The sequence below is a fragment of the Phalacrocorax aristotelis genome, chromosome W (assembly GCF_949628215.1).
Source record: "Phalacrocorax aristotelis chromosome W, bGulAri2.1, whole genome shotgun sequence".
Lineage (NCBI taxonomy): Eukaryota > Metazoa > Chordata > Aves > Suliformes > Phalacrocoracidae > Phalacrocorax > Phalacrocorax aristotelis.
This window is the reverse complement of record NC_134310.1, coordinates 1,100,487-1,112,882: the sequence shown is the minus strand read 5'-3', so window position 1 is coordinate 1,112,882 and position 12,396 is coordinate 1,100,487. Positions and strand designations below refer to the sequence as shown.

Here is a 12,396-nt window from a genome sequence, read left to right as displayed (position 1 = left end):
CGCTGCTCTGGCCACCCTGCTGAGGCCGAGTCCTGCCTGTTGTCCGAAAGAAGCCAGCCCCCCGCCAGCCCCCCTTGAGCCCCTGAGGGAAGCCGGGGTAAGCCACGTCACCGGTGGGCACTGACCAGAATGGGAGCCCAGACCTCTCTTTTTATTTTTGGAGAGAAAACTCTGAGGCACCTTACGCAAAGAAAGTAACTTGAGGGCAGTCAGCAGAGCAGCTGCCCGATTCGACTCAAGATGTTTAACAAACCAGCTCAGCTTAAGGATGGGGGAGACTTAGGCTCAGAAAGCTGGCAGCGACAGTCCCCAGCATCGAGCAATATATATTCACCTGCAGTTGTAATAAACCACCATATGATCCACAGATGTCAGGGTTATGGAAGCTCCAAGTCTCGTGCCCACCGGCACAGCCCCCACGAAAGCCAAGTACCGCCCCAGCTAACGACGACGAGGGGCTTGGTGTCCACTGCGAGAGCCGAACGCAGCCGGCTTTTGGAAAGAAAAGGGGATCAATACACAATCAAGTAAAAGAGTGCAGTTCATCTTTTGTTCAGCAAAAAGTTGTATTTCATTTAAGTTATGAAACATGTTAGAAGATCTTTGCAGTCCTGTGGAGCTAAAACTCAAAGTATGATTAATCTTAATTGCTAGGCAACAGTTCCCACTCTGCACGAGGGTACTGGTTAGTTGCGGGGAATGGCAGGAGGGGATGGAGCTGAGTCTCTAAAAAAGCACGTCGTGCCACCGGCTCACACCTGTGTGACACGGTTTGAGCAGGGGTTGGAGTGCCCGGGCGCCAGAGGCACCTTCCCTCCTCAGCTCTTCCAGGAAAGGGGAAGGGGAAGGAAAAAAGGAAAAAGGAAAAAGGAAAAAGGAAAAAGGAGAAGGAGAAGGAGAAGGAGAAGGAGAAGGAGAAGGAGAAGGAGAAGGAGAAGGAGAAGGAGAAGGAGAAGGAGAAGGAGAAGGAGAAGGAGAAGGAGAAGGAGAAGGAGAAGGAGAAGGAGAAGGAGAAGGAGAAGGCCGCCAGCACATCTGCAGCACTAGGCTCCCATCGGGGTCTGCCCACCACTCCCCTCCCCGCGTGCCCAGCGCGGCACCTCCGCCTCCGGAGGGCTGCGCTTGCCTCTCTGTTCCCCAAATCAACTGCAACTTTTGCCTCCCTTTAGGAAGGACAAAAAGATTTCACGCATAACTTGCCCTGAACAAAGGCACCTCACGCCAGGGCTTTTTTTTTCTTCTTCCTTCCTTTTTTCTTTTCCACCACAGGCTGACGATGGCAGGGTGGCTGAGGTGGGGGGAGCTTCATTCTATACCCACTTGGTTAGTGCCAAAAAGCAGCTTGGGAATACGATGACCTGCAGAGACCCCCGGGATGGCGATGTGAAGAGAAACGGACTGTGAGTCTTTGGGATCCATAGTGGAAATCTACAGGGAACTGGGTGCTTTCATATACAACTTGTCTGCAAAGAGACTCCGGGTGCTCTGGTGAGGGGCCTGGTGACAAATGGTGCCTTAACCCAGAAGAATATAAAATACAGCCATTTTGAGACTGGACTCAGCCATTCTCACTCACCAGCTGCATTTCTTTACAAGTGCCACGGTATTTCTGCATGTCCCAAAGCAGAGGGGTGCCCACCACCCATCCTTGCCTGTACCCGAACCCAGGCGGGTTGGCTCGGCACAGTGCCCACACCACTGCCCACACCGCTGCCCACAGCACAGTGCCCACAGCACAGTGCCCACAGCACAGTGCCCACACCGCTGCCCACAGCACAGTGCCCACAGCACAGTGCCCGCACCGCTGCCCACAGCACAGTGCCCACAGCACAGTGCCCACACCACTGCCCACAGCACAGTGCCCACATCGCTGCCCACAGCACGTGCCCACACCGCTGCCCACAGCACAGTGCCCACAGCACTGCCCACAGCACGTGCCCACACCGCTGCCCACAGCACAGTGCCCACAGCACTGCCCACAGCACGTGCCCACACCGCTGCCCACAGCACAGTGCCCACAGCACAGTGCCCACATCGCTACCCACACCGCTGCCCACACCGCTGCCCACAGCACTGCCCACACCACTGCCCACAGCACAGTGTCCACAGCACAGTGCCCACACCGCTGCCCACAGCACAGTGTCCACAGCACAGTGCCCACACCACTGCCCACAGCACAGTGCCCACAGCACAGTGCCCACACCGCTGCCCACAGCACAGTGCCCACAGCACAGTGCCCACACCGCTGCCCACAGCACAGTGCCCACAGCACAGTGCCCACAGCACAGTGCCCACACCGCTGCCCACAGCACAGTGCCCACAGCACAGTGCCCACACCGCTGCCCACAGCACAGTGCCCACATCGCTGCCCACAGCACAGTGCCCACAGCACAGTGCCCACATCGCTGCCCACACCACTGCCCACACCGCTGCCCACAGCACAGTGCCCACAGCACAGTGCCCACAGCACAGAGCCCAAACCGCTGCCCACAGCACAGTGCCCACAGCACAGTGCCCACACCGCTGCCCACAGCACAGTGCCCACAGCACAGTGCCCACAGCACAGTGCCCGCACCGCTGCCCACAGCACAGTGCCCACATCGCTGCCCACAGCACAGTGCCCACAGCACAGTGCCCACAGCACAGTGCCCGCACCGCTGCCCACAGCACAGTGCCCACAGCACAGTGCCCACAGCACAGTGCCCACACCGCTGCCCACAGCACAGTGCCCACAGCACAGTGCCCACAGCACTGCCCGCACCGCACTGCCCATGGCCCCCCGCAGCCCCCCGCCATAACCCCCTGCACACCTCCTAACCTTGGCCCTTTCCAGAATTGGACTCCCCAGTGCCCCGCCCAGGCTGAACTTTCGCTGATCCTATCAAAAAGGTGACATTTACGCCCAATTCGTTACCAGAAAGACGCAGAGGGTTGGGACCTCTACAAACTCAGGGGTGGCCATCAGGGCAGGCCTGCTTCCATCCCCACGCCAACCCCGCGCCGTGTGCCGCGGCCATAGCCACGCTCGAGGCCCCTCCGGCACCCCGCAGGCTGTGTCCCACCGCTGCCTCCCCTTCCCGCGCAGCCCCCGCTCCCCACCGCTGGGATGGCGTTACTGGGGGGGCAGGGGGCTCGGGTGCCGTCGGGGCTCAGAGCGCAGCTGCCTGCCGGGAACACGCTGGGTGGGCACGGGGGCTGCCCGCTCGCAGCTCCGCGTCGACGGCCCCGCAATCGCACACCAGATGGTTTTGGCAAGAGCGAACATAAAGCAGTTGAAACGCGCTCGCTGCGACAGCGCCGGTTGGAGCCCATCGCTCGGCCTCCTCGGAGCGGAGGCGTGCTGCTGCGCCGTCCGGCTGCAGGGGCTTGGCGAGGGCCTGGGGACCCGCACGGCCTCGGGAAGGGGGAAGACGAGTGCGTGTGTGCGCATCGGTGAAAGGAGTCGCGCAGTTGCGTGAAAGCAGACCGACGCGGGGACACAGACTCCTTTTGTGGCCGCACCAGGTCATTCACTGCTGTACGTTCGCGGTGCGTTTTTACTAAGCTGTACTTTCTGCCGTATTTAATGCCATTAATAACGCGCCTCAGCTTAATTAAGCAAAGAGGGAAGCAGAAGAGCGCGGGTGCCGTTAGCCCGGGCCGGCCGTGGCTCCGCCGGGGAAACCGGAGGACCGGGACCCGCCGCCGCCCGGGGCCGAGCCCTGAGCTCCGCCGCGCTCCGGGGCAGCCCCCGGCGCCCTCCCCGCTCCGGGGGCGGCCTCCCCGCAGGCGCGGCGGCCGGAGGGGCTGTCCGGCCGGGCCCCCTGCTCTCCCTCCGGCAGCCGAGCGGGAGAAACGGGTCACGGTCCCTCGGCCCCCATCGCTGCCTCCGCACAAAGGCGACATCTGCGCGGCCGGCCCGCACAGACGCACCGCGGGCAGCCGGGAGCGCGGGGCTGGCGGGGCACCGGCGGCGGCACCGGCGGCGGCACCGGCGGGCCGAGCGGGACTGCCGCCTGCCGCGACTCGGCGCGAAGCCGTTCAGGGCAGCGGGGGTCTGAGGGGGCTGCGGGGGCAGGAGTGGGGCTGAGGCACCCGCGGGGACCTGCGGGGACGCGAGGAGCCCGAGGGGGGCTGAGGCACCTGAGGAGACCTGCGGGGACTCGAGGAGCCTGAGGGGGCTGTGGCGGGCTGAGGCACCCACGGGGACCTGAGGCACCCACGGGGACGCGAGGAGCCTGAGGGGCTGAGGCGGGGGCTGCGGGGCCCGGCGCGGGCCGTCTCCCGAGAGGAGCCGAGCCGCCTTCGGGCTGCCAGGGCCGCGGATCCCCCGCGCGGCGCTGCGTGAGGAGCCCCGGCCGGCCCCGCCACCCCGGCGGCGAGACACCCCCTCCATTCCACCCCCCCACCGCCGGGCCACAAAGGGCCGCGGCTCCTTTAAGCGCCCGGCGGTGGCCGGCCCGCCGCCCGGCGCCGCGCCGCCATTGGCGGGCGCGCCCCGCCCCGCCCCCGCGGCCGCGCCGCCTGTCAGTGGCGCAGGCCCGGCCCAGCGGGCGCGGCCAGGCGGTGCGCGCGGCGCGCCCTGGACAGCTCCCGCCGCCCGCAGACGGCGGCGGCGGCGGCGAGGCGAGGACATGGCGCGGGGCCGCCGCCGGCCCGGCTGAGCGGCCGCTGCCCGCTGCCCGCGGGGCCGGCGGAGCGGGCGGCCTCGGGCCGCGGGCGCCGCCGCCGCCCCGGCGCGGCCGCCGCCCCCATGAGTGAATGAGGAGCGGCCGCAGCGCCCGTCGATGCCTCGCCAGGGAGCCGGGTGCCTGCGCCATGAACCCCGAGATGGCGATGGAGCCGCTGGGCAGCCTGCACGGGGCGGCCGGCCATGAGCCGGAGCTGATGGGCAGCCCCAGCCCCCACCACGGCGGCCGCAGCGCCGGGCCGCTCCGGGTGCCCCCGCCGCCGCCCCCGCCGCCGCCGCACCAGGAGCTGGCCCCCGCCGCCGCCCGGCCGGCCATGGTGTCCAGCATGGCCTCGCTGCTGGACGGCGCCGCCGAGTACCGCCCCGAGCTCTCCATCCCGCTGCACCACGCCATGAGTATGCCCTGCGAGTCCTCGCCGCCCGGCATGGGCATGAGCAGCACCTACACCACCCTGACGCCACTCCAGCCCCTGCCGCCCATCTCCACCGTCTCCGACAAGTTCCACCACCCGCACGCCCACCCGCACGCCCACCACCACCACCACCACCAGCGCCTCTCGGGCAACGTCAGCGGCAGCTTCGCCCTCATGCGGGACGAGCGCGGGCTGCCCGCCGTCAACAACCTCTACGGGCCCTACAAGGAGATGCCCGGCATGGGGCAGAGCCTCTCGCCGCTGGGCAACGGGCTGGGCCCCCTCCACAACGCCCAGCAGGGCCTCCACGGCTACGGGCCGCCCGGCCACGACAAGATGCTCAGCCCCAACTTCGACGCCCACGCGGCCATGCTGGCGCGGGGGGACCAGCACCTCTCCCGCGGGCTGGGGACGCCCCCCGCCATGATGCCCGCCCTGAACGGCATGCACCACGCCGCGCACCCGGGCCACCCGCCGCCCCACGGCCCCGCGCTGCCCGCCGGCCGGGAGCGGCCGCCCTCCTCCTCCTCCGGCTCGCAGGTGAGCAGCTCGGGGCAGCTGGAGGAGATCAACACCAAAGAAGTGGCACAAAGGATCACGGCGGAGCTGAAGCGCTACAGCATCCCGCAGGCCATCTTCGCCCAGCGGGTGCTGTGCCGCTCTCAGGGCACCCTCTCGGACTTGCTGCGGAACCCTAAGCCTTGGAGTAAACTCAAGTCCGGCCGGGAGACCTTCCGGAGGATGTGGAAGTGGCTGCAGGAGCCGGAGTTCCAGAGGATGTCGGCCCTGCGGCTGGCAGGTAGGTGCGGGCCGGCGCCCCGCGGGAGGCCGCCGGGGAGCGGGGAGCGGAGCGCGACCCCCGGCAGCCGAGCGCGGCCCCGGCCGGCTCCGCGGGGCGCCCCCCGCCACCGGTACCGCTGTCGGTACTGCTACCGGCCCGGCGGCCTCCCCCCTTCCGCGCTCTGCGTCCCCGACCGCGGGGACACGGGGCTGGGGCCCCCCCCGTCCCCCGCCTCCTCCGGCGCCGGCACCTGCGCGGCCCGGCGCGGGGCTCGGCGGAGCTGCGGGCTGGCGGAGGGGCGCTCCCGGCTCCGCTCCCGGCTGGGCAGCTCTCCCCGGCCGGGTGCTGAAGGGCGGGCGCCCTGCGCGCTCCTCCCGCACCGCCCCGCACCGCTGCGCTCTGCACTGCACCGCGCTCTCAGCGAGCTTCCCTCACGCCGCCTCCGGGCTCAGCGGGACAGACGGACCCACCGCGTCCCCGGGGCAGGCGGGGCTGGGGGGCGGGGGGGGCCGGCCGGCAGCCCCGCGCAGCCCCGGCCGCATTGTCCCGCCGAGGGCGCGCTGGCGCCCCCTGGCGCGGGCGCGGGGTGTCACAGCCCCCATTGTTCTGCGGGCGCGGGGGCGCGGGGGGGCAGCGACGCCCGGCAGCGGCCGCCCCGCACCGCGCCGGGGGTCGGGGGGGGGGGGGGGGGGGCCGGGTGTCGAAGACCCCGCCAAATCTCTGCGCAGGTGGTGGGGGACGTGCCGGCGTCCAGGCGCGCCCCCGCAGCGCGCCCCCGGGCAGAGCAGCGTGGGTACCGCTGGGGTCTCCAGCCGCCCCCACGGTAACGCGGGACGTGGGGCAGGGTCCCCCGGAGCCGTCTGCGGAACGAACCCCCTCCTGCCTTGCCCTCCGTGGAAACCGCTCATCCCGTGGATACGGCTACATGGTAAACGGGCGGGCTGCGGGCGGGTGGGCACGCGTGGACGGGCTGCGGTGGGTGGCCGCGTCCGGCCTGGCTCTCGGCCCTCGGCGCTGCCAGCGGAGCGGCCCCGAGCGCGGTTTAGGGACTTGGCGATGTTTGCCCTTCTCTTGCTCCGACCGCTGCCTCTCTGGGCAGATGAACCCTCGCAGGGACGGGGGTCTGTCCCGACGGCTGCCCCTCGCCGCGGAGCCCACGCTGCTGGCCCGCACGGAGGGCTGGCTAGGGGGACAGGCCGGCGAGGGGGTGTCTCTGCCTGAGCTGGGCCCCCCCGGCGGCGCTTCCCCGCTCTCCCCGGCCGTACCGCGCCATCCCCACCCCGCTCGCCGTCCCCCGGCTGCTGCCGCGGGACTGCCGCGCATCCCGCAAAGTAACGCGGGGGGGGGGCAGAGCTCTGCGTAGCTTTGCGGGCGGGGACGGGGGCTCGGGAGGCCCCGGTGGGCGCTCGCCCCTCCTTTGTCTCCGGCGGAGACGGGGAACAAAGCGGTTTGGAGAGAGGGGGACGAGCCCCCCCCGCCCCCCGCGGGCCGGCCGGGGGGTGCCTGCGGGGGGGCTGCCTGCAGCCCCCCACCCCACCCGCGCCGAGATCCCCCCTCCTGCTAGGGGATTCCCCCTGCCACCAGTGCGCGGGTTCTCCCTGCCCTCTCTGGAGGCCGTGGGATGCTTCCGTCCCACCCCACCCCGGGCAGGGGCGCCCGGCATGCGGGGCAGCCGCCGTGCGGGGAGGGGGTGCGGCAGAGCAAGGGGACGAGGAGCCCTGAACTTCTGACGGCCGTGACCCTGGCCGCCCCCCCCCCCGCCGGAGACGCTGTGGGCTGAGCAGCCGCCGGCCAGGGGCCTCCGAAATCCTGCCGGAGGGTGCCCGGGCGGTCTCACGGGGAAGGGGGTCTTTGCGGGGCCGCTGCGGGTGTGCTGCAGGGCTTGCCCGGCTCTGCCGGGACGGGGGAGGGAGGGCTCGGGGCAGGGGTGCTGCTCTTCTCCGCGGGTGCACCCCCCGCCCTCCCCAGCACCCCCGGGCACCCAGCTCTGCCGAGGCCTGTCCTGTTCTGCAGAGCAGAAGGGGTTCGGGGTGGTTGTGCCGGAGCACGCGGCGATGTCGCCTCCCCAAACAAACGCGTATCGAGAGAGAAATCGATGCAGATAATGTTTAGAAGATTAAAAGAGCATTAATGCTGGCAACAGGAGCCTAAACGCGTGGACCCAGTTTTCATTGATCTGGAACCTGAGCCGGCTCATTTCCAGTAACGCTGCTGGTGCTTTTCCTTCCCAGCACCGGTCCCGAGTGGGGGGGTCCCCACGGAGCCCTTCGGTTAGGGCGGAAAATCAGAAATAGCACCGAAGCACCCTCCGGGCGACAGCTACGCTGCGCCGATGCGGTTTTCTGCCGTACACCTGGAGATCACGCGTGTGCAATTCCGGATCTCCGCTTTCCCGGTTCCCCCTGGATTCATCGCAGCAACGCCTTTGCATCCAGGAGGAAAGTCTGGGGGGAGCTCGGTGGCCAAGGGAGCGCAGGTTCCCCATAGAGTGGGAGCTGGAGCGGGGAAGACCTTCGCAAATCACCATCCCCTTCGGGAAATCAATATTTTTTTATTATTATTATTATTATTATTATCATTACCACGTGTGAATATACAACCTCATCGCTTCGGTGCTTCCTTGTTCCCCTTTGCTCGCCTGCTTAAACCCCTCTGAGCAAGGGGAATAAGTGGAAAGTATTTCAGATTTCTGAAAACCGGCCAATTTTCTTGTAAATTTTCCCAGACGGGATGAAAACCTGCTGTCCTTTGAGGGAAATCCCCCGTCTCCCCGTGGGAGCTGTAGCAGTGGGGTGCGGTTATTATTTCTTCTTATTATAGAAGAGATATAATAATAATCTGTGCTGCGCTATTCTGCGCTATTTTTTATTATTTCTGTGCTTGTAACCTCTCCTGGGAGTCCCGAGCCGCGGCCGCGCCCGGGCGGTGCGGACAGGGCCGGGCAGCCCACGCTGCGAACAGGCGGTGCGGTGCGTGCTTCCGAGGGTCGGGCGGGAAACGGCGGGGGTTTGGCGTGCCCCCCATCCTCCCCCCGGGACGTGGGCCCCCCCGGGGCGGCTGGAGAGGGGACGGGGCTGTCCTGGGCTGCGGGGAGAGGCTCCTCCCGCAAAGCAAAACGAAAGGCGGGCACCCCGCCGCTCCCCGGGCTTTCCCTCTGCCTCGGCCGCGGCATCGCCCCCGGGACCGCGTCCCCAAAACGGGCTGGCGGCCCCCTCCCGCCCTCTCCCGCCGGGATTGCGGGACGGCCCCAGGGGCTCGCGTCGGGGGCTGCGGGCTGGAGCCCCCCCGGGCGGCGGGAGCGCCTTGGCCGGGAAGAACCCGCTGAGCGCGCTCCGTGCGTTCTGCTCCCGCAAGCTGCGGGCTGCGGCGGTCCCGGGGGTGCCGGGCGAAGCCCCCCCGGGTGCGGAGAGCGCGTTCGGGGGAGCCGGTGCGCATGGCCGTGCTGGTGCGCCCCGCAGCTCGGCCCCTCCGTGTGACCCCCCGGAGCCCCGGGCCGCCCCCGCCCGAGGGTCCTGGCCGAGCGCGGGCCGGCCCCGCTCCCCGTGGGGCCTTCGCCGGTTTCCGCGCCGACCAGCGAAACGCTCGAGCTCCGTGTTTCGCACTCGCACTGCCTTTCCCGGTTGCTGAATCACGTTATCGGCGATTAAACAGTTTCGTCCCAAAACACCATCGGTGGTGCGGTTGTGCCAGACCGGGGCCCCGCCGCTCACGGCACGTGCCCACCCGCGGGCTCGGAGGCCCCGGTGCCGCGGGAGCCGTGCGACCCGCGCGGAGACACGCTCCGCTCGCCCCCCGTGACCGGTGCGGGCCGCGCGGCAGCACCCACGCGGGACGGGCGGGGGGCCGTGCCCCTCGCGGGGGGTGCCCGGCAGACCCCACGTGCCGCGGCAGCGGGCGCGTCCCGCCACGTCAGCACCAGGGACAGCGGCGGGGAGGGGAGGGGAGAGGGGTGGTGGGGAGAGGGAGAGGGATAGAGGGGAGCAGGGGAGGGATGGAAGTGAGAGGGAGAAGGATGGAGGGGAGAGGAGAGCTGGGAGTGGAGGGTAAGGGGGTGGATGGGAACAGGAGAGGGATGGAGGGGAGGGGACAGCTGGGAGTGAAGCGGGAGAGGGATGGAGGGGAGCAGGGGAGAGCTGGGAGTGGAGGGGGAGAGCTGGGAGTGGAGGGGAGGAGGGATGGAGGGGAGCGGGAGAGCTGGGAGGCGGTGGGGAAAGCCGGGAGGGGTCAGGCGAAGGAGGAGAGAGGGGAGCAGGCGAGGGGCGAGCACCCCCGGGCAGGCCATGGTGGCCTCTCCCTGGCCCAGAGCCCGGCAAACCATGGGGGCCATAACAGAGGAGCGAGGGCTGGCGGCTCCTCATCCCCCCAAGGCCCCCCCAAGGCCGGGGCTGCCCTAGTGCTGCTGACACTCCCACACCCTCACCCCTGCGGGAGAGCCCCTGTGCTGTAGCTGGTTGTGAGGGGTGGGTTGTGCACAGGTGGGCTGTTGTGGTCCGTCTGTCCGTCCTCTGTCTCTTTGTGCTCTGCCTAATGCTTCTTCCTCTGGATTTTTAGACTATTTTGTTGTCCGTAGATGCAGCTAAAAATTAAGGCACAGTAACATCTGTATCAAGTGTGTTATCTATATATAAAACTATTTCTTAGTGTTGAACTAAATATACAGGTACATAAAGATTCTTTGAAAGGCGCTTAGTGGCTTGAAATATTAGTACTCTCTTCAGATATAGATTAGTGGTTATGTCTGAGCAATCCATGCGGTAAATTGTGGTGCTGGGTGATAAATTATATTTCTCATGTACCAACTTTCTGAAATAATATCCTGCCCTATCTTTTTGTTCTACATTATTTCTGAAGACATTTCTGTCCTGCAGAAATTTGAATCCCATTTTTGTTAAGCAAGCAGTTTTTATCGGTTTCTTGATCGGTTGATAAAGGTAAATCTGACCACATTTGTCATTAACTGCATTTCTGTCTTTTTTCCCCCTCTACTTTTTTAAGAAACAACTGGTCCATCAACAGGTTTTACTCATTCTGAGCTTTTCCGAGCTGTTCTTTGCTATTTCCTTATTAAAATTTTTCCCAGCGTCTCATTTTTTCCTGGTATCTCTTGGCCATCACCATTTGAACCAAAATACCCCAAACTCACATATTCCTCTGCATTTGCAAACTGGCAGAGTTTATTTGTGGTGAGGAACACACAAAGGAGAGAACATTTTTGCCAAAAGGATTATTTTCCAGTAACAGATGCTGTTTCTTCCCTCCCTCTTTATAGGCCGTCTTGACCCACACTTTGTGCTTCTTTTTTTCTGCTCCGCGGCCCCGGTTGCTCATCCTTAAGCACTCCTCCCTTGTAGTAGTCACAGAATCTTGCCCTAGATGTTTCTGCCATGCACCAGTTGCGAGTGGCTTTTTCATCCCTCCCAGTTAGACATTACTCAGAGATGACAAGCTTCTCGCCAGTAACCCAACACATCTATTCTGAGCCTCCAAGCACTAAAAGTAGCAGACTCCTCGCATCAGAGGAGCTCCCCTGTGGCTGCCTTCAGAGTGGAAACAGGGCTCTGCAGGTGTACGGCGAATTAATCTAACAGGGAAAGCAGGGCTGAAAGGACTTGAGGCATCACTTGTCCTGCCGGTCTGCCCCATTCTTCAGGAATCTCCAGCGATGGGGATTTCTCCGGCTACCTAGGCAATCTCTTCCAGGGCTTACAGGTACAAAAAAAAATCCTTAATGACTAGCCTTAATCTCCCTTTTTGTCTTTTAAATCCTTTGCTTCTCATCTTATCCCCGCTAGACACGGCAAAAAAAAAGATTACTCCCTTTCTTCTGATAGCAATCTGTTTGTATTTAAGACAACTATCTTGTCTCCTGTCCTCTCTAGAAAAAGCCCCATCATACTTTGGAGATGAATATGCAGAGAGAGCATTATGTCCAAAGGGACAGCTAATACGTCTCTTTTTCCAAGGTAAAAGATTTTGTATCCAGCTCTATCAGTCTTGCAGACTTTTGTATAAAAGGCTGTCCGATTTATAGAGGATTTTTGTACGCAGAAATCGTACAAAATAGACTAATCTCAAATGGGTTCAGTGATAAGATCAACCAGACAAGTCACTGATGGCAGATAGAAATGCAATCAAGAAAGAAATTGGAGTGTTTTGGGGTTGTTTGGGGTTTTTGAGCTGTAAAATCAAACTACTCCATTGTGAAGAAAGGGGACTCAAACCGCTGGTACAAAGGAATTATTGGCCAAGCGATAGAGGCTGGCAGTTTCCCAAAACGCAAATTGTCTCTGAGACCAAAATATCTCTAAGTAAGCAGGGAACATATTTATGAGTAGTGGTGATTTTCCAGCAGATCTCATCTTGTCATAATGGGCATTTAAGAACGGGGCCTGCGCTGAGGCATTAAGCTTTGGCAAGCAGCACTCAGCTGAAGATAAAGGAAGAGCATGAGGAAGTCTTCCTCGGAGAGCTTCCCACGCACCTTCTTCACCGTTTTCCTTCTCCTCTGTGCTTATCACGCCCACTCATTCCCG

At 64.4% G+C, this 12,396-nt stretch overlaps 1 protein-coding gene across 7 annotated transcripts in view; it reads left to right on the top strand.

Moving 5' to 3' along the window:
* Positions 1–4,594: 4,594 nt before the first annotated feature.
* The window catches only part of ONECUT2 (one cut homeobox 2), a 29,262-nt gene continuing 21,460 nt past the window's right edge, over positions 4,595–12,396 (top strand). Inside the window, exons 1-4 of one of the 7 annotated variants that reach the window (XM_075077149.1) lie at positions 4,595–5,881; positions 6,708–6,791; positions 11,743–11,826; positions 12,216–12,396. In XM_075077149.1, coding sequence (XP_074933250.1) covers positions 4,741–5,881; positions 6,708–6,791; positions 11,743–11,826; positions 12,216–12,232 — 1,326 coding nt within the window. In that variant the 5' untranslated portion in view covers positions 4,595–4,740 and the 3' untranslated portion in view covers positions 12,233–12,396. Of the gene's footprint in view, positions 5,882–6,707; positions 6,792–8,094; positions 8,715–11,742; positions 11,827–12,215 lie in introns of those variants that run through there. The other 6 variants (XM_075077144.1, XM_075077151.1, XM_075077148.1 and 3 more) reach the window with 6 other exon arrangements.